Source organism: Oryza sativa, chromosome 7, assembly GCF_034140825.1.
Source record: "Oryza sativa Japonica Group chromosome 7, ASM3414082v1".
NCBI lineage: Eukaryota > Viridiplantae > Streptophyta > Magnoliopsida > Poales > Poaceae > Oryza > Oryza sativa.
This window is the reverse complement of record NC_089041.1, coordinates 93,496-121,083: the sequence shown is the minus strand read 5'-3', so window position 1 is coordinate 121,083 and position 27,588 is coordinate 93,496. Positions and strand designations below refer to the sequence as shown.

At 39.0% G+C, this 27,588-nt stretch overlaps 2 protein-coding genes across 5 annotated transcripts; both read right to left on the bottom strand.

Annotated features, from left to right (window-relative positions):
• Nucleotides 1–3,086: 3,086 nt before the first annotated feature.
• Nucleotides 3,087–4,403, bottom strand: LOC107278403 (zinc finger protein 10). The gene has a single exon (XM_015790071.3). It carries the CDS (start codon nucleotides 4,273–4,275, stop codon nucleotides 3,412–3,414), a length of 864 nt encoding a protein of 287 aa, XP_015645557.1. The 5' UTR covers nucleotides 4,276–4,403; the 3' UTR covers nucleotides 3,087–3,411.
• Nucleotides 4,404–23,399: 18,996 nt separating this feature from the next.
• LOC4342171 (very-long-chain aldehyde decarbonylase GL1-8) lies at nucleotides 23,400–25,498 on the bottom strand. Of its 4 annotated transcripts, XR_001547579.3 has the most exons (8): nucleotides 25,230–25,498; nucleotides 24,577–24,722; nucleotides 24,348–24,467; nucleotides 24,047–24,259; nucleotides 23,870–23,950; nucleotides 23,675–23,750; nucleotides 23,535–23,586; nucleotides 23,400–23,461 (listed from the first exon to the last, which is right to left on the bottom strand). XR_001547579.3 is itself a non-coding variant. In XM_015791107.3 (7 exons), exons 1-6 carry the CDS (start codon nucleotides 25,401–25,403, stop codon nucleotides 23,678–23,680), a joined length of 807 nt encoding a protein of 268 aa, XP_015646593.1. In that variant the 5' UTR covers nucleotides 25,404–25,498; the 3' UTR covers nucleotides 23,400–23,586; nucleotides 23,675–23,677. The 4 variants fall into 4 exon arrangements, 2 of the variants coding, with proteins under 2 accessions (XP_015646593.1, XP_015646592.1); XR_001547578.3 differs by having other exon boundaries at nucleotides 23,535–23,750; XM_015791107.3 differs by having other exon boundaries at nucleotides 23,400–23,586.
• Nucleotides 25,499–27,588: the final 2,090 nt, after the last annotated feature.

Genomic DNA, 27,588 nt, shown 5'->3' with positions numbered 1-27,588 from the left:
TTTGGATGGTGGTTTCAAATTGGGCGACGAACAACGGTGGTAGGGTTGCAGAGGGTTCCAAGCGAAAGCTTAGCCTAATGTTTCATTGGGCCAACAGTGACTACGCTTTTGGATATGGTAACCCTACTGAGGGCGCTGTTGAGGTACCCCTCCTCCCACAGCAAGAAGCTCTGGGTGAAAACCTTGTCTAGTTCTTTGGATGGACGACAAGGCTTCTTTCGACGTCGCAACTTTCATGAGGACATCGTTTTTAGAGTCTAAGCTCTGTGGTGGTGTTGTAGACCCGGTGGCAACCGGTCTCGCATAGAGACGGCCGGTTTGGTGCTCGGCTGCTCTCTCTGTAGCGTGTGTTTGGATATTTGGAATATGGTTCGGGGCGTGTGCTTTGGTGCACATCCTGCTGTCGATGAAAAACTTTCTTGTAACCTTTTCTTCCTATCTTAATAACATTTAGATGATTTTTTTTGGTCATCCCGGCAAAATATATGCTGCAGAATGCATGCAGATGCAGAGGAGACTAACGTTACTGCTGTCGGATACTTTCTTTGTTTGATCCAGGCATATGGAGTATATATGTAAGGCTCTCCTTTTCCTTTAATACTCGGACTAATTAAGTAGGAGCTAATTAATAATCGACGTAATTAATAGCTAATTAATAATCGACGTAATTAATGCATATGGAGTATCTCTGTGTGCGCGTGTGTTTTCTTAAAAAAAAAGAAGTGTTGAAGTACTGTGCCTAATGTTGGTGGGATCCACAAAGATATAGAAACATCTGTACTAGCTAGTACACAAGTTCTGTATACATGCATGTGTATGATATCAGATGCTGAGTACATAATTCCTTCTCTCATTGATGAAGCATAAACTGCAATGTACACATTGTCATCGTAGCTAGGGAGTACTATGCATATACATAATTAATGATATAAATTAATACATTTGTACGTATATATATGGTCCAGACTTGAGAGAAGAGGCATGCGAGCAGTTGATCGATCGATCATGCCAGCATATGCATACATATATGGGTCATGAGAGAGAGAGAGAGAGAGAGAGAGAGAGAGAGAGATTCTTTCATGCAGAGCTATGTCGACGGACGATGCAGCAGATGACAGTACAGTGTTTGAATTATTCCATGGCAGTATCGATGGATCGTATGCATACGCATGTGCCTCTTCTGAGTACTGGAATGTGTCAGCATACTGCATATATTGTGTGTGGGTGCCAATATAATGCAACTACTCTATATGCTTTCCTCGCTAGCTAGCTTAATTGCTTGTGATCTCTGTCTCTACATATGCTTGCTAGCTCTAAAACTAATTCCCCTCTCTCTCTCTCTCTCTCTCTCTCTCTCTCTCTCTCTCTCATACTAGTATAATTCTCTTCATGATCAGGCCATGACTGCACACTCTTACTAGCTAGCTAGCTTCTGAAACCATATATTAGCAAAGAAGCTAGCTATAGCTGTTTCTGACTACTTTCATGGTGAAGAGGCTGAAAGTGTACTTAGGTTTTTTTTATTATAAGTTGTTTGAATTTTGTCTTAGTCAAAATTTAGTTTGATCAAATTTATAAAAAAAATTAGCAACATTTACACCAAATTAGTTTCATTAAATTTAACATTGAATATATTTTGATAATATATTTGTTTTTATTAAAATTTTTACTATATTTTTTTACAAACTTAATCAAACTTAAAGAAATTTGATTAAGAAAAAAAAATTAAACGACTTATAATATGAAAAGGAGGGAGTACTACACAGACATATATAGTTTTGGGTTATAAGAATTCTGGCAATTTTCGCGTGCATTATCATACAGATGATATATAAATAATCATGATGTAACCACCTTTCTATCAATCTAATCTTGATATGATATAATAAAGCAACTAAGCAAGAGATCTTTATTTTTTTTTCTTTCAATATATATGCTTGACTGCCCCTACATATATATGAGGGGAGTGTACGAGACAAGAACAGACGAGCACCTTGGCTTCTCTACTGTCTGCTTGTGGCCTGATCGATGACCTAAAAGAAGAAGCAACCTTTGCTTGCTTGGCCACCCCATGGATGGTTGGTGGGAGAGGAGAAAACACCCAACTTAATTAATTGTATATGCTGTGGAAACGTAACCATATATATATATATACCAGCTGCAGCTTAACTAAGAATAATAACTCCTCTAATCAGTTTTTGGTTTAGATCTTGAAAAAAAATTGTAGTTGTAGAAATAATCCTGAAAATGAAAAAAAAGTTAGAAACTGGTTTTCCTAACTTCTCTAGATACTTACCAACTACTTCTCAAAATCTAAAGTTATTCCAAACACGCCCAAAGTTTGATATATAGATCGCAAATTAACTCAGGTCTCTCTCACGGGACAAACATGCCCATAGTTTGATAGATCGCAAATTAACTTAGGTCTCACATGATAAACACGCATCAAACATACATAGACGAAACATAACTATGTATGCATGTATATGTTTATTGAATTGTTACTTCCCTTTAGATTCAACAACCAACTATATATATAGACTCCTCAGCTACAAATACCATAGATTTTGTTGTTAATTTCATGCTGTGTTTCTTAGAATAAATCTAGAAACCACATTAGTTTACAAAGACAAAAAAAGGCTTATATTTACTTATTAATCACTATTTGCATCGGTCGATAATTCCTATATATATGGCACGACGACTTACAATGATTCAATAATAATAATTAGCAGCGCACATGACCAGAATATAGTGATTATCATCAACATTTAATGTAATTCACAAACAAGTACTGAATCGTATATCAGTTTGGTCTAAACATGTAAGCATGAGATAATTCAAAATGACAAATTAACATGGATTCTAGTTATTTTGATCATGATGAGATCAAAACTAATTAAACTACATATTGGAAATTTTACGAGAGGAAGCAAATAGTTGTGATTTGATAAATTAACATATACACAATGTTAGCTTGCCGTACAAATTGCAATATATGTCGTGAAATATGGCTTAAAATGTTGAGCTGCAATTAGTACAGATCATATATATCGATGTGCAGACATGAAGAACATATATAAAAATGTGTAATTGAAGGGAATATATATATAAAAGGCCTTTGGCCAAATTAGGACACATATATCAAGTCACTTCCGATTGAATCATGCAAGAACAATCAGAACAAAGCTAGCTAGGAAAATAATTAAGAAGCAGCTAGCTAGCTGAGACAAATTAACACAGGGCGGGAAGAGATGGAGGAGAAATTGAAGACGACAAGATCGATCGAGCACATGTACACACTCAAACATGGTGATCAGATCGAATTATAATGGCACAAAACAAGAAGAAAAAAAAATCGATATATGCAAACTAGTAACTTCAATTTAGACCGGAGTACGTAGGTACTAGCTAGGTAGACCCAAGCCTAAGCTCCAGATCTATTTCTTGCCGGCCTACCATGTCCATGGCCAGCTGATTAACAAGTATACTGGAGCTTGGGATTACCTTATTATTACTTGCATCAGCCGCTGCAGGATCATCTTCTCGCCGGCGTTCTCTCTCAGATGAGTATGAGGGCGTCGGAGTCAACGGCTGATCGACACGCCTTCGCTTCCTCCTGATCTCCTCCATGGAGATGGAGATGGAGTCGTCGTCGTCCTTGCCTCCTCCTAGTCCTAGATCATGAGTTGTCGCAGGAGCAGGAGCAGGCATGGTGGTGATGAACAATCTTGCCTTGTTCCTGCTCTCCTTGATGATGGTTGCTATGCAGGAATTAGGAGACGAATTAGTGCCCTGCAGCTGCAGCTGCTGATGATTCTGATGATGATCAGCGGTTGTGGATTTAGGGCTGGAGATTTGTAGAAGCAAGCTAGGAGGACTAGGAGAGTCTGGTGCTGCTGCTGCTGCAGGTAAAAGAGGAGGAGGAGGAGGAGGAGGAGGAGGAGGCGCGCAGATGCTGACGGTTGGTGGAATCGGGTCGTCGTCGTCGTCGTCGCACTGCCGGAGGCGAGCGCGGTCGCGGCGGTGCACGTTCATGTGCCCGCCGAGCGCCTGCGCCGACCGGAACTCTCGCCGGCAGAAGCTGCACGTGTAGGAGCGCGGTGGCCACACGCAGCCGCCGAGGTGCCCCGCTGCGTCCTGCGCGAACGCCTTCTCCTCCCACGACGGCTCGGCCCCTCCGCCATGAGCCGCCGCCGGCCAGCCGGATCTAACGCCGGCGCCCCAGAGAGCCCAGTAGTGCTTGGCCATGCGCTCCATGGCGGCGGCGTCCATGGCCTCGATCCCCTCCCTCCTCTTCCTATAGCTAAGCTAGCTAGTGGATCGATCGATCGATCGGAGTATGTATGTAGGGTCTACCAAGCCAAGACTAGTAGCTGTAGTTGTAGTAGTATAGCTGCTGCAAGAGAGAGAGAATGCTAATAGTGCATGATGCCAAGTTGGAGAAGGCTGTGTTTTTGTTGTCTTGCGTTTATGTGCTAGCTAAAACACTACTATACGTATACGTATACGTATAGTATGTATGTACCTACGTATATATGCTTCTCTTCTCATCTTCTCCTCTCATCATCATTTCAGATACATCCATCCACCATGCATATGATGCCATAATGGCTTATGCATATCGCTGTACAAGTAGTACCGCTACACTTTAGCACATACATTTCTATGCTAGGGCTAAAATCCAGGTATCCGCCGTACAACCTTATAGAAAAAAAAATACTTCTCATAGCCAGAAATGCCATCCTTCCTGCCTTATTACTGTCCCTCTATTCTCAGAATATAACAACCTAGTACTGAATCAGACACAACTTTTGTACTACAAATCTACTCCTTCCGTCCCAAAAAAAGACAAACTCTGGTTTCCGTGCCCTGTCTTATTTGAAAAAATTATGAAAAAAATTAAAAAGACAAGTCACGCATAAAATATTAATCATGTTTTATCATCTAACAACAATGAAAATACGAATTATAAAAAAATTCATATAAGACGGACAGTTAAAGGTGGACACGGAAACCCAGGGTTTGCCTTTTTTTTGAGACGGAGGGAGTAGACATGTTCTCTGTCCAGATTCGCATAGTACTATGTTGTATCTAATTAAATATTAGGTTGTTATACTTAGCATGTAGAGAGTACTTATTATGCCACTGATAAATAATTGTACTCCATCCTAAAATGTATAGCAACCTAAATACATGATTATGCATATGCTAGTACTACGAATATGGACAAATCTATTATATATGTCACTACTATATTTTGGAACGGAGGAGTATGATTTATTTACAACAATATACAACACAGCTAGGTAGTACCATTATTCCATGACATTTTTTTAAAAGCAAACCTGGTTTCAAGCCTCCTTTGATTTGTAGGAAAAATATACAAAATTTAGAGGATTTCAATCTATGGAAAAAAAATCCTATAAAAGGCCTTTGAAATAAATGATTGAATCCTATATTCTCCTTTAAAATTTTAATAGAATGGACAACCTTATAAGAGATGTTAGAGAAAAGTTAGCAAGAGCTTCAACCTCTAGTAATTTCTCTTTGAGTCGATTTCATACGTTTTTCCTGTAGCCCAATCAAATGATCATTGTTGTGTTTTTTCTGTGTTATTTTCTTTATCTTGCACTCACATTCCCGTTAAAATTTTGTATTTTTTTATTAGTCTGTTTTTTCAGTCATGCATTTGAAATGAGCCCTCAAAGTATCTTCTTGGTGTATATATATAGATTAATTAAATATTGGCAATTTCACATGACCTAATCACAATCTTTTTCATATATACCTAGCTGTGTGCCCAAACTTGATGAAGTTCGATGGGACGACAAAAATTCTCAAGCGAATATTTATTTAACAATACAGAGGGAGTATTTGTTAGTATTAATTAATCGGGAGTATTTGAATTGAGGTGTGCTAGCTAGCTGGCTGCTGGTAAGCGGTAAGTCATGTGTGTCTCTTGCTTTGGCGCATGCACCGTACGACGATGCATTTGTTTTCTGCACTGCGTGCTTGTGCGAGTGCAGTCAACTGTTCTTCAACCGACGATCTCTTTCTTTTCTTTTCTACTACTACCTCATTCCCTAAATATTTGACACCGTCAATTATTTTAAACATGTTTGACCGTTTATCTTATTCAAAAACTTTTATGAAATATGTAAAACTACATGTATACATAAAAGTATATTTAGCAATAAATCAAATGATAGAAAAAGAATTAATAATTACTTAAATTTTTTAAATAAGACGAACGGTGAAACATATTTAAAAAAGTCAACGGCGTCAAATATTTTGGGATGGAGGGAGTATTACATACTACTGTACTACGAATGTGTGTATGCTTGTGATGTTGATCAGATGGTCACAGGGAGGAAGCAAACATTTGAGTCCTCTGCAACTTGTCTCGGACAAACATATATATACACAAGGGAACAAGAATAAAATGGGTGGCAGTTTTGTATCATCCGGACATGTTCTGGGAAGAAGGAATATTTGGCGATTTACATTTTAATTTTTTTCCTGCAGCTGGGCGAGGGAGGCCCTACATATATATATTTGATCGATCCCACCATGTTACAAGTCTATATATGTGCATATCTAACTTACAAAAAGGCTATATATTTGGTCCATAATACATTAGCTAGTAATTAAATAATTGTATTGCTACATATAGTTAGTCCATATATATATATATATATATATATATATATATATATATATATATATATATATATATATATATATATATATATATATATATATATATATATATATATATATATATATATATATATATATATATATATATTATTAATACATTAGCAGATTAGCTAGCTAGTAGCCTAGCTAGTACGTATATACCCCAATACATACATATAAGTTTGTCCAAGTTAATTCCATCCATATACACACCTGACTGCACTTTATTTCATAAATTAGAGTTTACTTGTCAATCTAGTGGAATGCTTAATTAGCTTGTCTAATTAATTAAGCAAACAATCCGAGCTGTGCTAGCTATCATAATGTGAACACATGACTGATGAAGAGTAGACATGATCGTCCATTTATTTGGAGCCTTTCTCAATTTGCCCAATTGTGCAAGACTTGATTGTTCCTCTTCAAAATAATAACATTTTTTGAGATGCACTTGATAGTGTAGTGGTAAGAGTCAGGTGTGTGGTTTCAACCCAACACACTCACAATAAAATGGAAGAGGTGGGCGGCGATGAAAGAGCTCGATCAAGATGCTGCATAGCTCCTACCGCTCTATACCCGTCAGGCTCCATTCGTTATCGTGATGCCTATTACACCATTGATAAGCTCCCTATCCCCACCCCACCCTTCACTCGGTTTAGGCGAGATTCACCTCCACAACACCTATGCCACAAGGCGCGTATGCTACCATTGTCGGGCCCATGACTCCTCCACTTTTGGTGCTAGCACACCCGTCATGTCCACCTTTGCCACCATGCTTATTACAACTATGCACCCCCCCACCCCATGCAGGGGCATAAATAGGTATGGAGCAGCTAGGGCTTGAGTTCCATGCCTGGTTCCATAATCTCCATTGTAATATGAAAAAATGCTATTTAATTTGAGAAAAATATTTGGACTCCTGTTAGTTCAGCCATACGCGTGAAGATTTTCTGACTCCACCACTGACCCATGCCTCCTCTGTAAAGAGCCCTAAGCTTTGCAACACACTAGTACATAAACAATTTATCCAGACAACCAAAACCGATTTTCACATCTAGGCCATCGATCCGTCTACACCCAAGTATCTGCGACAATCTCCATTTTTCTATGCGGGTGGTGCACGAAAAATAAAAATCCGTAAAAAAAATAAAAATCTCAAAAATTCAAAAATAGAAACCCTAGCTCCTTGATTCATCCCCAAACCCTAGCCTGCTGCCGGTTGATGTTGTCGTCGCCGCCACCGTCGCTGCCAGAGTGCTTGCCGTAGTCCGCCGCTAGATCCGCGCAGGGGAGGGTGGAGAAGGCCGCTGGAGCCCTCCACCATAGTCGCCTGAGCCCTCACCCGGGCCGCTACCGCCGCCGACACTACTATACATAATAGATTTTCCTGGACGCTACCCCTTTTGTTTCCATGCGGTTCGTAAGTGGAACCGCACGGGAAAATAGGGGGACCAGCGCTGGGTTGTCGCCCGCACAGAAAAATTGATTTTCCTGTGCGGTCCTCCTAAACGGACCGCACGAGAAAATAAGCCGATTTTTCCGTGCGGATCTATTAAGAGAGCCGCACATGAAAATAATATTCCCTCTTTTCCCTCTCACCCACTTCAACATTTCCTCTCATATCTCTTTTTCTTTCTCTCCTCACCCCCTCCCCTCTTATCTCTCTTCTCTCTCCCGTGCATAACCTCTCTCTCTCATGCCTCTCGTCTCCTCTCTCCTTTCGGCGGGCGATGGCGACGGCGGCGCGCGGTGACGGCGGCGCGTGGCGACAGCGGCGGCTCGACGACAGCGGTGGCGCGATGACGGTCGGCATCGGCACGCTGCGGCCTCAGCTCCACACGGCGGCGGTGGAGGCGCGAGATCCAGCGGGCGGCAACCGTCCCCGCACGGATCCGGCGGCCGTGGCCGCCCTTTCCCCGTGCGGGATCCGCTCCCCTTCCTTTCCTCCCCAGATCCGGTGGAGGGGAGGGGCGTCGACGGTGGTGCGGCCAGAGGGGAGGACGGATCCGGCGGGCGGCGTGGAGGCCGCCGCCGCCGACGACGACAAGGAAGAGGTAGCGCCGCCGATTCTATGTATTTTATTTTCTAAAAAATATTTTTTTCAGTTTTTTGTTTTCTCGTGCGGGCGCTGTCGCCCGCACACGAAAATCTCGATTTTCCCAGACCACTAGGTGCGTTTAGCCGCACGCAAAAATCGGTGTTGTAGTAGTGTGAAGCCCTCGCCCGCCACTGCCGTCGAGAGGGAGGAGAGGGGAGAGGAAGTGACCGAGAGAGGAGGATGCCATAAGAGGAGAGTGGTGAGAGGACTTAGAGGGGGAGAGAGAGAGGAGGGGAGAATAAAAAGAATGGGGATATGGGGTAATTTTCGCATGCAGGTCACTTAAGGCTCGCATACAAAAATAGACCTGTTAAGGAGCCATATGCGAAAATATAGGTCGGTTTTTTAGGCGCAGCCAGTTACGGTCCGCCTGCAACCTATAGGGGTCTTTGTATAGAAAAATCGTTTGTGTAGTACTGAGTAGTGACCATCACAAGTCGCCACATGTGACGTGGATGCCATCAAAGCAAAGAGTTTGGGTTAGCTGACAATATGGACCCTACTATTTTTATTTTTAACTAGATTATGATGTATGCATCATCTTTTTTTTCTGGGGGTGGGGGAGAGGGGGATTGTTAATATAAATTGCTTGAAGAGTAATACACGCGGTATAGGATTTGGGGTGATTTTAGATTAAGGCAAATTTTTCTACAGGACATCGCGACTTTGTGGAATTAGCTCCAGGACACCGCACGAAGTGAGTTTTGGGGGAAGACACTTCCAAAACATGGCTATTTGCCAGAGGACACAGCACCCATTTGTTTAGTGTATTCGTGCTGACTAGACTTGAGAGGGCCCACATTTTGACGCATCTAAAGTCTATTTTCCCTCCCTCGCGCTACTATACATCTTCAACCTCCAGCTCTCGTGCCCGTGCGCCACACTGTTGCCTCCCCCTCCAAATTCGGTCGATCCCGTTGCTCGTTTCAAACATTGATTGAGGGGATTTCTTCCCCTTATCCTCCTCTTTATTTCCCCTCAAGAATCGGAGCAAATCACGTTGAATATTGCGTGGATTCAAAGCGGATTTCATCTTCTATTTTTCTAGAGAACTCTGACCAATCCATGCAAATCCCGTTAAATATTGCCGCTCGTGTCCGCTGGCAAATAACCATGTTTTGAGAGTGTTTTTCCTCAAAAGTGACTTCGTGTAGTGTCTTGGAGCTAAAACCGTACAAAGTCACTGTCCTGTAGCAAAATCTGCGTTAGATTAACGGGGATAAAATGGACGTCATCCAATTAATATTCTTCCAAGTATAGCACGCCAAGAAATTTAACATGAGCACCAACATGAAGAGAAATTTAAAACTGGATACATAATTAAGCAGGTTAACTACACAACCCTAATCAGATCGAACTAGCTGGTGCATGCAAATATTGAACAAACTAAAAGGCTAGTTAGCTAATTACTAATCTCTACTAGCGAAAAGGTAGGCTGCGGACAGCATATATGTGCGTTCGCTTGCACTACTCAATCACCACTTTTTTGGCCTTTTTAACTTGTCACTTCATCTGTTCGATCGAGGCATACGTCACTGACTGCAACTCTCTCTATTGATCGATTTTATTCGATATGATATACGAGTCAATGTATCCAGATAGATTAGTCTCTCAAGTCATAATAAAGTCGATGCTTGTGTGATGCCTCTGTCCATCTTGTGACCTTTTTCTTCTGTTTCACTGTCATCTAGCTATAAATTAATTATGTAGTGTCCACTGATCAACGGTCTCTCTTCCCATTTTGATCATTTATTTAATGATGACAATAATACTTCTTAATTGTACTAAAAGTAAGCTAGGGAGGCGTACATACTGATTGATTGATACACTTAGGGCACCCACAATGGTTATCTATAGGCTCTCTATAAGATATCCATGTCAGCATATTTTCCTACTTGGAAGAGATTAAATGAAGAGAGAGAGCAAAGCTATCTACTAACCTGGAGATAGTCTATAGAGAAAAACGAGACAATGTATTAGAGAGCTATAGATACCCATGTAGACATAGTATTGAGATGGTTTACTATTAATCTAGTCTATTGCTGAGATGTACATGTTTTATAGATAGCACCTTACTTTACCATTGCGGGTGCTCTTAGGCTGTTTCTTTTGTTGGCTTTCCCAACTTAATCTCCTCTTTTTTTCATGCGCATTTTTTCTAAACTATCAAACGGGGTGTATATTTTATAAAAATTTTCTATATAAAAGTTACTTTAAAAAATATTATTAATCTATTTTTTAAAAAAACTAATATTTAATTAATTATTTGTTAATGAGTTGTTTCGTTTTACATTACGGAAGATTAGTTAATCGATCTCTGGTTGCTAGCTTTAGAAATGATTTTCTTGTGAGCAGGTACAACATAGTACAATAATATTTCCTTCATTCCTCATTGATTATATTACAACATAGTATTTGATTTAATTAATGATCACATATTCTCGAAATTAGATGCACGATTCTGAAATCGAAGTTAATAATTCATCGGCGTATAATGGTACGTAGGGCTTAAAATCTTCTATGGATATCGATCGGAGTATATATCGATTGGGCTTGCTAGCTAGCAAATTTCCTACTGCTAGTAAAAAGTACGAGTAGTAAGATCGAGGAAGCAGCTGCACGCTATCTTTTCGGTCGACACCGTGATCTAGGTAGGTAAGGTAGCAAGCTGCTGCTCTTATCATGCATGATTGTCTCGGGGCATCTGTGTATGTCCCATTACTCTACTATATTATTAGTACTGGAAAAACTATTGAACAATCCATCCATCCATCGGGGGGCCGGCTGGGGTAGCAAAGATTCTTATGCTCTTGGCTCTACATGCTCCTTACGTTTACCCTTTTATATATATATATATATATATATATATATATATATATATATATATATATATATATATATATATATATATATATATATATATATATATATATATATATATATATATATATATATATATATATATATATATATATATATATATATATATATATATATATATATATATATATATATATATATATATATATATATATATATATATATATATATATATATATATATATATATATATATATATATATATATATATATATATATATATATATATAACAAAAAAAAAATATTACAAGACTACAAACTCTGAAAGGTCGTAACCAGGAAAAACAAAAAACACGACGATCACACAACCTAGGAGAAGACACTAACACCAAGCCGACCTCCAGCCAATTCCTGCTAGGCTTAAAAGAGGTTTGCAAACGCCACGCCAAATACCGAAACCACACATGTCATCGACAAGCTTCCGCTTATCCTCACGTGGAGGGGTTGATGAGAGGGAGAGGGCGAGAGAGAAGGAGATTCACTCATCCCTCGCATCAACCTGATGACGACAACCAACAGAATGTTAGCAACCAAACCGAGGGGAGACGGCAAAGGCAGGGAACAAGGACCTTCTAGACAACGCCTCCAAGGAGGTCATTACGCCTTCTGCACCACCATCGCCCGTCTAACTCGAATGGGTTTTCACCCGGAGAGACATGCCAGGGAGGGGAAGGTTATCCACTTGACAACGCCTCAAGGAGGGTTCATGGCGCCCAAAGCCGTCATCATTGCCGACTCAAGGAACCTCAAGCTAGGCTTTCACCTATAGCACCCTTTCCCACACCTCTCATAGCCACCCCAGAGCTTCACCACCCGAACAGTCTCTGCCAGCTTGCAGCTCTACCACTCCAGCGCCCCACCACCGGCCAGCGCAGCCCTCGGTACCATCGCGCCATCCTCGCGTAGCCCCAGGCGTTGGCCTCCTACTGCCGCCGACGCTACCCGCGCAGGCCTCGCACAATCCTCTGTACCACCTTGTAGGCCTTGCTCAGCCACCCATGCTGGCCTCCCGCAGTCGTCATCACCATTGATGCCGGCCTCACGCTGCCACTGCCGTCACCCACTCCACCTTTCTCCCAGCGTCCCAAGCCACGTCGGTTATTTGACCCTAGCCAAATCTGTTGTGGAGACTTCGGATCTAGCAACGGGGACCCTGCATCAGGCCACAGCGGCGCTGGATCAACAACCTCATGGTGGGGTTGGCCGCCCCGAGCTCCTCCAGCTTGCCAAGCTTCACATCACCTCCCATGTGTAAGAGACAAGGCGTTGCCTGGATTTGGCCCCGTCACCACCATCCTAGCTTGCCACCTGGTTCTCCAGGAGGCGTGCTCCGATGGCGGCAAGATGGGGGAAAGGGGGAAGGGGGTGGCGGCAGGTGGCTAGGGTTGTGCCCTGAGCCTCACACGCGAGGACGACGCGGGTTGCCTCCTCCGTGAATGCTAATGTACCACCTACTTATCCCCTTACTTTTGCTAACTTTAGGCTCATTTGAAACATAGGAATGAAAAAGAAATGAGGGAATAAAAAAGAATATAATCTGATAGGAATGTATGTGCAAAATAGAGGATTGTAAAAATCAGAAAAAATATAGGAACAGAAGTTTTATTGGATTGTATGAAAAACATATATATGAATTAGATGAGAGAGATAGACTCAAAGGAAACTTCCCATTAGGTTGGATCTCATGTTAAAAATTCTTCAAAACTTGTATGGATTGAGGCATTCTTTTGTAATTTCATAAGATTTCAATAGTTTTCAATCTTTTGTTTTCAAAGTACCATATAGAAAAAAAACTTATAGGATTAAAATCCTATAAAATTCCTATGTTTTTCATTCAATTCAAAGGAGGCCTCAATATGCTTTTATTTAATGTGTGTTTTGCTTATTTGTTTTATAAATTATATCTTATAGGGGTTAAATGATCCCATACTTGTATATTAAGAATATATTTTAACTTAAACTTTATGACTATGTGCATTCAATTGATAATTCAATCACCTCTTCATTTTCAATAAAAATGAACTAGTAGGAAAATCATCTATAATAATATATAAAAGAATCGGTCCGCTAGTTTGAGTATTGTATTTACATATACCTAGTCTTAGTTGTACCTGGCAAGGGGAATTTGTTCCGTGTCAATCCAAGGGAAAATCTTAGCTTCCATAAGGGTGGGAATGGGGAAAATTTATCCCTGCGCGCTAACCTATACGGGACTAGGGACATGATAGTCTTCCTTTGTCCCCTTTTCCATTATATCTTCGATGTGTATTTATTTTTATGTAAATTATTATATGTCTATATATATATATATATATATATATATATATTTATATATTTATTGTTGATGAGGTGTTGCGACGAGGTAGTCATCTCCAACCCCCAGCTGATATAATGGAGAGAAAAGAGGAGGGCAGCGGTGATGATATGGCTAATACGCTGGATTAATAATAAATTAAGCCATCTAGCTAGGTTGGGGTATATCGGACGGAGTGAAGGATTATTGGAACCTGCTGGCTGCTGCTGCTGCTGGCAGTGGGTGGTGCCCACGAAGAGGAGGACGGTAGCCAAGCGTCGACGTACTGCTCGCCATCCCGGCCAGTGACATGGCACACATAAACATGAAATTAAGGAGAGGAGAGATTCTGACAGAGGATAATTAAGAGGGGGAGGGGGGGAGGGGAGGGGGAGAGAAGGCACGTCTGATGTCCCTCACAAAATATCCTAGCATCGTTATATTTTCTCTCGTATAATAGCATATATGTTTTCTTAATTTATTATTTAAATATAAAAATGACAATATAATTTTCAATTTTGTACTACCTTTATGAAACTACTAATGTATAATATCCATATTGTATTTTATATACGTGTTAGTTATTAATTAATTTTTAATATCAAATTTTAGTTATTTGTAAATTAATTATATTTCTATATGGACTCTAGACTCGTCTTTCAATATTTGTTTTATTTTAATTTTAAATATTCGTTATCTGTAGATTATATTTCTATATAGACTGTAGGCTCTTCTTCCAATATTCTTTATTTTTAATTCTGAATTTTTATTATTTCTAATTTTATTTCTATGTGAAATCTAAACTCATCTTTCAATATTCTTTAATTTTTAATTTCGAATTTTGGTTACTTCTAAATTGTATTCTTATATTGACTTTAGACTCTTCTTTCCATATTTTTCTAAATTTTGAATTTTAGTTATTTGTAAATTATATTTTTATACGAACTCTAAACTCTACTTTTAAGTTTATTATGTTTATTTTGAATTTTAGTTAGTTTTAAATTCTTATATGGACTCTATACTCTACTTCTAATATTTCTTATTTTTAATTCCGAATTTCTATTATTTCTTAATTGTATTTCTATATGGACTCTATACACTACTTCTAATATTCCTTATTTTTAATTTTGAATTTCTATTATTTCTTAATTGTATTTCTATATAGACTATATACTCTACTTCTAATATTCCTTATTTTTAATTCCGAATTTCTATTGTTTCTCAATTGTATTTATATATGGACTCTAGTCTCCTTGTCTAATATTCCTTATTTTTTAATTTCGAATTTCAACTATTTCTAAATTGTATTTCTATATGGACTCTGTTTTTCTTTTTCTCCGATTAATATGAGAATTTCTAGGCCGTGAGAGCAAACGTGGATGCTCCTTTTTCTATTACTTTAATAAGTTAATAGATTTAAAATATTAATTTGTGATGCAATAATATCAAGTTCTTTTTGAGTGAAACACAGTAATATATATATAGTTGCATGCACGTTAATTTGGAATCAGATAAATGATCACTACTGTTTTTTGAGCGTGCGTTTCTTTTCCTTGATGTTCTAAAATCTGTGCCTTGCAAACCTCTAATTATAACTAGACAACACGCTACTGTATACAAAACAATCTCGGCCCAACCCTTGATTTTTATTATGGCTGCCTTTTAATTAATCTATAGGGTAATAATATATAGATGTTGTTATTGTGGCTGTTCACTACCAGATCGACTTGAGAGAGCAGTACCGTTTATTTATTTATTTTTTGTCGGCCCGCAACCAACTCACAGAGTTAATAACTTTAATTATATATGGTTTCGCTTGAACCTACAGAAAAATGTCTAAAAAGTGTGTTGGTTCTAAGTAATGGTTGCAAGTGAACCTAAGTAGTTGTGTCATTTTATGTGGTATATATATAAGTGAAGGTGATATCAGGACACCTATTTGGTTGCAAATTAATTAACCTCATTATCCCCTACGATATCAGCAATATAATACTTGATATGTGTATCAATGATGGAAGAGTATTGCTCTAAAATGATGTCTATTTAAAATCAGTTGTGTGAACCTTCGCAGCATTTGAATGATTTGTGAATCTTTGAGTATATGAATGCTTGGATGCATTGTGATATATGTGTTGAATGCAATTAGATTTCTACTGTGTGCTTTTATTAGCTGCTTTTCCCCAGTATCATATCCGATCTCTTATTTCTATAAACCTAATGTCCACTAAACACCAAAAACTTAACATGCAAACATAGTATTTATCAACACTCTTAAAACATACATGCAAGCATGCCACATCAACCCATTAAGCACACAGAGCTCAACATATAAGCATATAGTAATTATATCTACAATTTATTTCATTCTAAAACTAAGCATACACATGCTACATCATCATTCTCAAATCATTTTATTATTTCTCCAATATCTAACATATATCTCGTAACAAAGCGTGGGACACTATCTAGTTATTCTAATTTTAAATGATCAGTCGACAGAAATCAATCAAAACTTCTAAAGCTGGCTGAAGACCAGCTATTTGATTGGTCCACTTGGCACAAGTAGCTTTGTAGATAAATCATGGAGTCCTATGTGAAAATTAAATAAATAAATAAATACACATAAACTAAAAAAAATAGATGCTACATTGCTTTAGTTTTCTTGTAGCTTGCGATCCTGAGACTTCTAAACTCACTCAATAAATTAAACTGCGATCATCTAGATCCTTCCAATGATTTAACAATATACTACTATAGCAAAAGAAAATTTAGACAAAACAAACAAAAATATTAATAAAATGAGAACTAAATAATGTTATGTTGGAATTTTGAAAACAAAATAACAGTGGTTAAAAGAAAAGGTCAAGACTTCCTTAAAAAAATCAACAATTCAATACAATATACATTCTAAGTAGGTCTCTAAAACCAGAGTAAAGGCAAAATAAATGGAGAAACACAAAAGCACAAAATGTAAAAAATAAAACGGTGCCACACCAACGTCAATTTATAGTGCTCATACAATCGTCGGTGACATGCTAGAACTGGTCATTCAAATTTGGTAAAAAAAAATTTGAAAATCTAAGAGCTCTCCAACAAAAGTTTCTAATTTATTAAAAGCTACGGAAGAGAATCCTCTGACTTACTTCCATGCCTGGGGGTCGGGCTGCTCCGACCCCCTCTGCAGGACGCCATGTGTGCGGGGTTAGGTGGGCGGTCCCAATGCGCACCTAACAGCATTTAAGGCGGCCTGAGCAGGCGCGTTACGCCACATTTAATGTGACGTGCTGCGCACCTGACTGGTCTGTGATCGATCGAATGACTGATGGGACCGAGGTAGTGCGCCTGCACACTAGTCACACGTCAGGCGGCGTGCCGCCTGCCATTCCCCATCACGTCATGATGATAATAGGTTTTTAGCCTCTCATCCTGGCCGAAGTCGGTTCATCCGCTCTGGTCAAAGTAGGGTTTCCGTTTTCCGGTGCAAATGGGAACCCATAAGTCTTTACCCATTAAATGGTGAATGACACGGGTGTCCCCCGTGTCAGCCGGTTCGATTTGATGGGCCCCATGCTGCGGCGCCCGTGTGTGTGGCTTCCAAGTCAAGCAACAAGACATGGGATTAGGGCAAGTACTATAAACATTCAAACACAAGCCCCAAGATGCCATATAGGACTAAATAGTGATGTGGAGAAGAGAAGAAAGATGAGAGAGAAATAGTCACCTCTCATGCAAGGGGCAACCCCTGCACAAACTTTAATAAACATGTGAGAGTCTTAGAGATATTGGGGATTGTGTGGTAGAGGTAACATATTATACATGTCACCTCTTAATTTAATTATGTATATCATGCATAAAATTGGATGTGGTAGCCATCTCTACTATAAAACTTGCCCTTAGAGCAGGTACAATAACAGACTATTAGCTAGCTGCAAACATATTTTAATGAGATAAAAGATGAGATAGAAGAGCAGCAGGCTACAGATGTGTAGCCAGCTGCAGCGCGGACTCCAAGACACAATGTGTGTATGACATGTGAGATCATATATTAATAATAGTATAGTAAGAGCAAGTACAATAGCAGGCTATAAAGCAGCTATAAATATATTTTAAAGAGATAAAGGAAGAGAGAGAAGAGTAACGGGCTACAGATCTGTAGTCAGCTGCAGCACAGATTCCAAGACGTATTGTATGTATGACAGGTAGGACTAGATATTAATAGTATAATAAACAACTATTGTATGAATTGGCTATTGATTGCTTATAGATGAATTGAAGTTAGTAGTGGGCTATACTATTAAACTTGCTTTTATAGCTCAATTTTGAGTAACCAAGAGGTGGCAAAGCATGAGCATTCCAGGAGTGCCACGTTGCAGTTGGCTATAGGGCCATGCCTACGTATGGCATTTCAACGGGAGGGAGCACGGCTTGTCACCACGTTGCAGTCGCTTCGTTTTGCTTGCATGGGAGGGAGGGTTCCCAATCCATGCTAAGAAACGTAGACTAATTTATTATTATAAATATTGTTAAATTTTTCTGTAAACTTAATTAAACTTAAAAAAATCTAAACGTCTTAAAACAATGAACCATGGGTGCATGCATTGATGGCTTTGCACTCGAGAACGCGTGCATCCGGCGCCGGTCGATGTCGATCTGCAAAGCTTGCAATATCGACAAGAATAGGCAGCTATAGCTACGTGTCTACTCCAACTGGCTAATAAGGATAACAAATAATTAATGCTGGATGACAGTGGGCTCAGACACTTCTTTTTATTTTCTTTAATGACTGGATTGGTACGTTGTGATGAGGAACTGTCGATCTTCAAATAGTTGATGTTATCGATAACTATCGATTTGGTGGAAACTTGGCACACGATCTGACTTTCGATCAACACAATCAAAACCCTATAATCGCACCACGTCTTCTCTGGTTATCAACCGTGCCAAAACCTGATTAATCTCGCCGAGAAGACTAATCCCTCCATGCGATTCAAAGAACACAAGTAAGAACAAGATAGATTGCAACTCAATTGCAAATGAATAACTAAGCACTTAAAATTGGGGTTCTACAAACCGAACAAGCGACAAACTACAATGGCAAAGATAATCTAAGAAAAACCAGACTCTAAACGATGACGGTTACTGAATAAATATGATTAGAAATGTCCTAGTGTTAGCCTTAGGGTGTCCACCTCTTGGACTTAACCCACGACACAATTAAAAGGCCCAAGGTCTAAATCAGACTCGGACTAGATGAGGTATGTGGCTTGTTTTGCATACTCTCAATAGTTCGGTACGAATTTTTACATGGGACCAAAACTATCTGAAAGTAGACTCCATAAAGCTTTCCAACAGGTACTTATGGGTCTCAAAATTCCTTCTAGATCAGTGGCTAGATCCGTTTAAAGTTGATGTTGTTAGGAGGCCAGAATCCGAATTAATCCAAAACATGCAGAACTTTATCTCTTACTTTCTATGAACCAAAAGTGATGATAATGTTGGACTAGACTTGGGAATGGTCTTGTATTAGCCTCCAATCAACTTCATTGATCATTCAAACATTTCATGAGTCCGCTCTTCTTTCTTTCACCCATACAAGTATTTCTGCAAACGAGAAGATGCAAAACTCATAGTGCAATAGTGTTTGTTCAAATACATAACATGTAGATCTCACATAGAAAGTATACACCTTTAGTTGATGGATACATAAGGTAGCCGTGATCATATCCAAGCTAGTGATGTCCTCATCACGTTGATGCCACATGTATGCAAGCTCTTCATTAAAACCGCCCAAAACAGTGCTAGGGGTAATTCACCTGGTATGAATAATTGAGAGTGTAAAATATATGCTATTTGAGTTCAAGGGATAATTTGGTCTACCGCGATAGTTGGCAATTTGGACTTTTTTCCCTATATTTAGCATCTAAGCATACGAAATGTAAGGAAACAAGACAGATTTACTCATACATGGTGAGAAAAGAAAAGAGAACTCAAGACAATCAAGAGGTAGCACACATTGAAAACAACTGTAATCTATCCCATGTGATTTAATGAAGTCCTTTTTCCCCGAAAAAAAAAGTACCACATATGGAATGGAAGACGGACACATACACTACTGCGGTGGTGTTCTTTTCTCCTGAAGATGAAGATGAAGATTAAGTTTTTTACACAAAACGAGGCAGTATTAGCGTATGATTGATTAAGTTTTAATTATTACAAACTTAAAAATAGATTAATATAATATTATAGAGCAACTTTCATATAGAAAGTTTTTGCACGAAACGCACCGTTTAGCAGTTTAAAAAGCGTGTCACGAAAAACTTAATATTAATCACCCCCCTTGTTGGACTAACGAACGCGGCCGTACGAATAATAGAATGGTTTGCGCACCGTCGGCCAAAGCAAGGCTGTTGTCCAGCGCGCAGTTTTTTTAAAAATTACTCGGTGCAGTACAGACACTCACAACACACTCACACTCACCTCTATGGACGCATGCACGCAAACCCTATCCATATGAGCATATTCGAAGACTAGGCCGGTAAATCCTGGAGATTGACGAAGTCACCACATGCGCCTCGTCGTTGACGGGTACGTCGCCTACCACTGAAAGCACAAAGCCGTTAAATCTTGGAAAATTCACACCCGTGGGGAGTTGAACCCGGGACCTAATGTGTTACTGAGGCTCTTGTAACCACTAGGCTACAGGCCCTTTCGCTTCCAGTGCGCAGTTGAGGACGCTGCACGCTCATCATGGTTTACACAAAGATCAAGAGGTGATTAATTTGGGTCAGGATCGAAATAGATGGGCCTCACATGGTGGCTGTTGCGTTTTGTTCTTCTAACGACTAAGAAGCGATCTAATCCACCGATCCTATGGTTGAGAACTAACGATGACATGGAACATCGAGGTTTAAGTTTTAGGGTCTTAATTGTAGCTAGCCTGTTGTCCCTTCTCTTTATTATAATTGGGATTTTAAACATCAAAGTTTTGCTTTTCTTTTTTACTTTTTAAAAGTCTCGCTAACCGCCATTGCTTTACTTGCTTTGTCATCTCAATAACGTAATTGAATTTATTTTATTTTTTATTCTAAATTTTAATTAATCTCGTACTATGTTGGTTTTTTATTTTAGCATTGCTTATATTTTTAAAAAAAAAATTAAGTTATCTATATATTATATTCTTACTTAAACTTTAAAAAATCAGAATTTATTTTTATTCCAAATTTTAATTAAACTCGTGTTGTGTTGTAATAGACTGTTTTTTCAATATTTTTTTTATTCCAAATTTCAGTTATTTCTAAACTATATTTCTGCTTCAAGTTTTTTTAAATATATTTTGATTTTTTTTCTAAATTTTAACTAATCTCATATTGTGTTCTAGATAGATGGCTCTTTTACTATTTTTATTTTTCTGAACTGTAGTTATTTTTAAATTGTAATCTTACTTGAACTCTAAATTTTCTTTTTCTCTGGTTCACATTGGAATTTCCAGCTTCCGCAATTTCTAGCTCTCCAAGTGATTAATATTTCTCACCCCACTAAATTTTCTTGTCGAATCATGCATGGATTCTCACCCCCATAAGACTAGTCAACACGATCAACTAAGGCCTTGTTTAGTTGGCAAAAAAAATTTGTCCCTGCATGCTACATCGGATATACGGATACACATTTGAAGTTTAATAACAAAAAAATTACAGATTCCGTCAAAAAAACTGCAAGACAAAATTATTAAGCCTAATTAATCCGTCATTAGCAAATATTTACTTTAGCACCACATTGTCAAATCATAGCACAATTAGGCTTAAAAGATTCGTCTCGCAATTTCCTAGCGAACTGTGTAATTGGTTTTGTTTTTTTTCTACACTAGAAAAATGCCCGTGCGTTGCAACGGGTAAAAACTATTTTAATCTTATTATTATTATTATTATTATTATTATTATTATTATTATTATTATTATTATTATTATTATTATTATTATTATTATTATTATTATTATTATTATTATTATTATTATTATTATATGGTTGAGTTAGGATGAATTCATTGTGTGAATTCGCTTGGATTTTAATTTTTAGAAAATTAAGAGCTGCAATTATGAGTTTGACTTTTATCTCAAGTTAGCATCCAAGTTTTTTTAAAGAAATTCCTTATACGATTAGTTTTGTATTTCCAAAAGCAATTAACTTAAAACCCGACACAAACAAGAATAATGTATGAAATTACTGGTAAAAACATCTTTAATTTTTATAATAGTAAAGATAGAGATATGGCACGCTATTGTTTCCCGTTAATAATTTTTAGTTTTTATTTCTTTCGTGTAATAGGAGGTGAACAGATAAATTTGCAGTTTTTATTTCTTTTCGCAACAATAGGAGGTGAACAGAGATATATTTGCTCGTTAGGATCTATTAATTATACTTGATTGGGCAAAAAAGCAACAACGATGCAGCCATGCACATGCAGGCCATCTCCATCGGTATTTCCTTCCAATCTAACCAGGCGCACATCTCTCCAATCTGTACGGAGTACAGAGCCAAGTCCATCTCGCTTGATCGTGGCAATAGTAAAACCGAATCGGACGGGGTGGTTCGGATGAAGCAAAAGGGAAACGCATGTGAACGCTTAAAAAAATGGCAACGGGAGCATTTGGATTCGATGGCGATGTACATGGGAATCGGATGTGGACGCGGCACTGCTTCCCACGGATCATGTCAGTAGTTTTTGAATCAGAGATAGCGGATGACAATTAGACTCGGATACAGACAACTTACCAAACCACCGGTAAAAACATCTTAAACTTTTATAATAATAGAGATTTAATACTCTATGTATATATCAAACATTCGATGTGACAGCGTTTGGGAACTAAACAGGCCCTAAAATATGCAACCCATGTCAATTAGTCCCAGGCCAGGTTGCACATCAACCTTGGTAACACTCAATATAGATGATGGTTATCACAGCCCGTTATCTTCTTCCAGGACCAGCTAGCTACTCCCTCCGTCCCGATCGGAAAGACTTTATTCAGGTATATAGCAAAAAAAAAAGGTTAATAATAGTCTTTCTAGGACAAATGGAATACTTACAAAATGGAGTAGATAACACAACTATACTGTTTTGCATGCGTGTAGCGTACTAGTACTGATCATCATCATCGAGTAGCAGCCCAGCAAGCATGCACACCATCTTCATCATCATCGAGAAACTAAAACCAAGTGAGTGATAGATGGATACTGCAATGAAGAAGCGAAAGGCCCCGTTTTAGATGGGCCAGGCAGGTCCAGGCCGTTTACAATTTGGGACATCCTGAAACACTCCAGCCAGGGCCCATATATACAGTAATAATTTTGCATTTCTAACATCCCAACAAACAAGACACAAAGTCGTCATATCCCGATCTGAGCAACACCAGTGCAAACAAACATCGATCCTCAGCAAAACTTAACCTTTTATTTTGCTTCAAATTAATCGCAGGACACCTCTACCCCCAACTCTGCAGTCCAAAATTACAATGGAGAATTACAGCATGAAGAAAACTAATAACAGGAGGAGCACCGCATACATACACATGTGCCCTAATCAAGGTAGCAGTGGTTAAGACGCCTGCCTGCCGTTTTGCTTCAATCAACGGAATGTCTCATCATCAGTACTACAACACATGAAAGCTCATTGGGAATAAGGCGCCAGCAAAGGGATAAGAGCTCACAATTTACAGATGCTTCGTCCTTTCTTTCTCCTCTAGGGCCTTTGTCTTGCGGTAATCTTTATCAGTCCCAAACAGCCTTTAGCAAGACAGTCAAAGAGCAGCTCATGTAAGGGACAATACAATGCTCCATGCAATTCAGTAAAAAAAAAAAGAAAAGAAAAAGGACAATTAGGTCTGTCCTCGATAAATTCTCACCAGTCCATGTAGATGAAGGTCGACGAGTAATTCCCAGACTTGGTGTAGAGAACACGGTGATGATAGTCATGGAATTCAGCGCTGAAATGTTCAAGGCCACGCCTTCAGTCACATGCACAAGTACTGAATGAACAATGTTCAGGGACACAAGTATGTACTACAGCTTAGCTTACTTACCCGCCATACAATGGCAAGAAATTGGACGGGCTCCATGGGAAGTGGTAGCCACTGTGAGCCTCAACTGTCTCCAAGACCCTCAAGACCATCCACACCCAGAGAGTGAAGAGGTGAGGGCCAGTAAGGGCAGGGCCGGCCACGGTAGCAAAGCCCAAGAATAGAATCTCAGCAGGGTGAGCATATTCAGATGTTAGGCCAAAGGGTGTGGCATATCTGCTCAGAAATGCATGTGTGACGATGTGTTAGAGATGTGCATATAACGGCTGCACGTAAAAAGAATGTCAAGAGAAACGGTACTGACTCATGGTGGACGCTGTGAACATGCTGGTACAGCCATTTGGTATGCAGTGCCCTATGCCCCCAGTAGAATATGAAATCCTCAAGCACAAAAAAGAAGAGCACTTGGGAGACGACAACTGTCCTGCAATGCAGTATAGGAAGAAGAGGTTAACATTCATTACCTGCTTGCATATGTTGCCTCTGGCTACTGAGGGAGTAGCATTTATATTTCCATGGAGAAAATGGGATACCAGTGAGGCAGCGGAAGGGTGCTCCTCAAGCCCATGAATTTGAAGGTGCGATATGATAAAATGGTGAGAGGGAGATTGACGCAGACATGGTAGAGAACGAGACGCACTACACATCTGTTCTGGTAATCGGGTGTATTGCTCTTCTTCTGCAAAATACAAGAAGAAGAAATGAGACTTGAGCCAGGTCGTAGGAAAAATACAGCCAGCACAGAGCAGGCAGAAAAACAGGTGGGTGTTATTTTTCATTTCAACCCTTGCCAACAAAATGGCAAGAATGGGAACATTTTTTTTCATCCCTCCAATCCGGCTTATTTGTTTTCAGATTATTTGCTGCACGCTTTGAAAAATATACATTTTGTCCGGGAAAAGAACTTGTTTGTTGAGTTAATTTATGATGAGAATATGTAATTTATCCCTATAATATAATAAATGTGCCGCTGAATAATGTGTTTGAGACTGATAACATGAGCAACAGTTAAGCAGGTAGTAGTAAATAGAGGATTTGTGCAGGCAGAGGTGTAGGGTAAGGGGGGAAGGGCCCAGGGCCAGGGGTGGTGGTGAGTTGATCGAGTGCAGGGTGGGGAACGGATCGATCGGCGGCCTATCACCAAATGGATGGATGGACAAGCTAAGGGATCGGAGTGGGTTGGTACCTGGATCTTGTACTTGGAGAAGAGGCCGAGGCGCTCGAAGAGGAGAGAGGGGAGGCCGGAGAGGAAGAAGACGCTCTCGTGGAGGAGGAAGGTGCCGATGGAGGCCAGCTGGAACTCGCTGAAATGCGTGATGAGGTACTCCCACGCCGACTCCAGCCCCGCCGCCGCCATCATCCTACCTTGACTCCGGCGAGCGATTGCCGCCGGCGAGGAAGAGGGATCAGGGGATCTCCTTTCTCTCTGCACTCTGCCCTTCCTTCCTTTTTATTGAAGAAGAGGAGGATTCCCTTCCCTTCTTCTTCTCTTGTATTGTATGGACGGCCCGATCTCATCTCATCTCTCATTTTATTATTTTCTATATTCTTATACTCTATAGAGAGGTGAGAGAGAAGGAAAAAGGAAAAAAGAAAGTGGGGCCCAGATGGCAGGTTTCGTCTCGTGGGCCGGCCTTGTCGTGTTGTTGGCCCGTGCTCATAGCCATATTGCAACTTGCCACCATCCATCCATTACCTATCTACTGTAGTGGAGTATCGCTATACTAGGAGTATATATATAGCAAAATTACAAGCTTAGCTACCGGATTAGTGTTCCTTCCTGTGGGCGATTCTAATCTAATTACCACGCATATATACATATCATATCTACCTGCACATCTTCGATCCATCCATCTGCAGGATCATATCATATCTCTCATGCGCGCATGTCGATCGACTAGCTACTAGTATTACGTTATTTTTCATTTTTTTAATTAATTATTCAGATCAAGCTAGCTATTAGCTACTAGAGCATGCAAGCACGTACAGTTATTACAGACTGACCGAGTCACAGCCAACCAAAACACCAAACACATGCATATATAACTGGCCTACACAAGTAATTAACTAATGTGGTATATATGGATGTTGCAGGCTACCTTAGCTTGAAACCGGCCGGAAATCATCTCGTTCATTCTCATCCCATTACCTGCTTCATATATCCGCCCACAGTAACTACTGTTAATTGTTGAACCAACCCACAGCAGTACAGATTAATTGACACCACATGGATATATATGCAGCAATTCACCAGGTACTCTCTTCTCTTCGTTTCATATTATAATTTTTTAAGTCAAACTTTATTAAATTTAACTAAATTTATGAAAAAAATTAATAACATATAAAATATGAAATTAGTATCATTAATATAACATTTTATATATTTTCATAATATATATTTGTTTTGGGTTGAAAATACTATTATATTTTTTTTACAAATTTAGTCAAACTTCTAGAAAAAAAAATAATTGCTCCGTCGGAGTACTACTAATTTTTAATGATGCATCCATGCCATGTGCAACTCGATCAATCGCCCTCCATACGCATTGGCCTCAAATTAATTATTTATTAATCCAGATTCCCACCATCTACTCTCTATGCTTGTATTTTATTATAACACGAATTGTAACAAGTACTTCCCTCATCCTATTCTAAGTGTAGCCATAAGTTTTCGTGTTCAGCTTTAATCATTTATATTATTTATTTATTAAAAAAAATAAAAAATATAAGTCACGTATAAAGTACTATTCATTATATCATCTAATAACAATAAAAATACTAATCATAAAATAATTTTAAATAAGACGGACGTTCAAAGTTAGACACAGAAACTTATGACTGTAGTTAAAATAGGACAGAGGGAATACTTTGCTTATGTACTCTGTTCTTAGCTTTTAATATATTTTTATTTAAATCTTATTAAAGAAAAGAAAAAGGGCATGGTCCTCCTTGCTCATCTCCCACAGATATCTAAGGCCACTATCGAATCACATAGTCTCGGAAATCATCTCGTAGATCAGCCCATAATGATCTTTTGCTTGATAGCTCTGCATACTTAACTAGTGTCGACATCCTACCTTGATGGAGAGACCCGATACGATTGCCCGTTGATCGGAGGCAGGGTGGTATGGCACACCAACAATATAATTGCCGCTGTGGCCAGATGAAGAAGGACGTGGCTCAAATCATATAGTATATATTTTGTGGTCATGCAAGATCATAGCTCCAAGATCATATAAGTTGTTCGACGTTACATAATAACCACTAAAATATTTCAAATTATTTTTCTACATTTTATTTGTATTTTTTTATTTATAAGAGCGATAGCATCTATCATTGACAAAGGACAAATCATGGAGAAATGGTTAAAAAGGTGCTTACAAATTACGAAAACGACTAGTGTTAGAGAAGTATTAATTGGCAAGAGTAAAACATGTTACATTTGGAATATTAGCCTTAGCAACCTAAAAATATTGCAAATTCAATAGTTTTATAGAGAGTAAAGAGAGCGAGCGAGAGAGAAGGTGCGTAAGAGTAGAAATTTT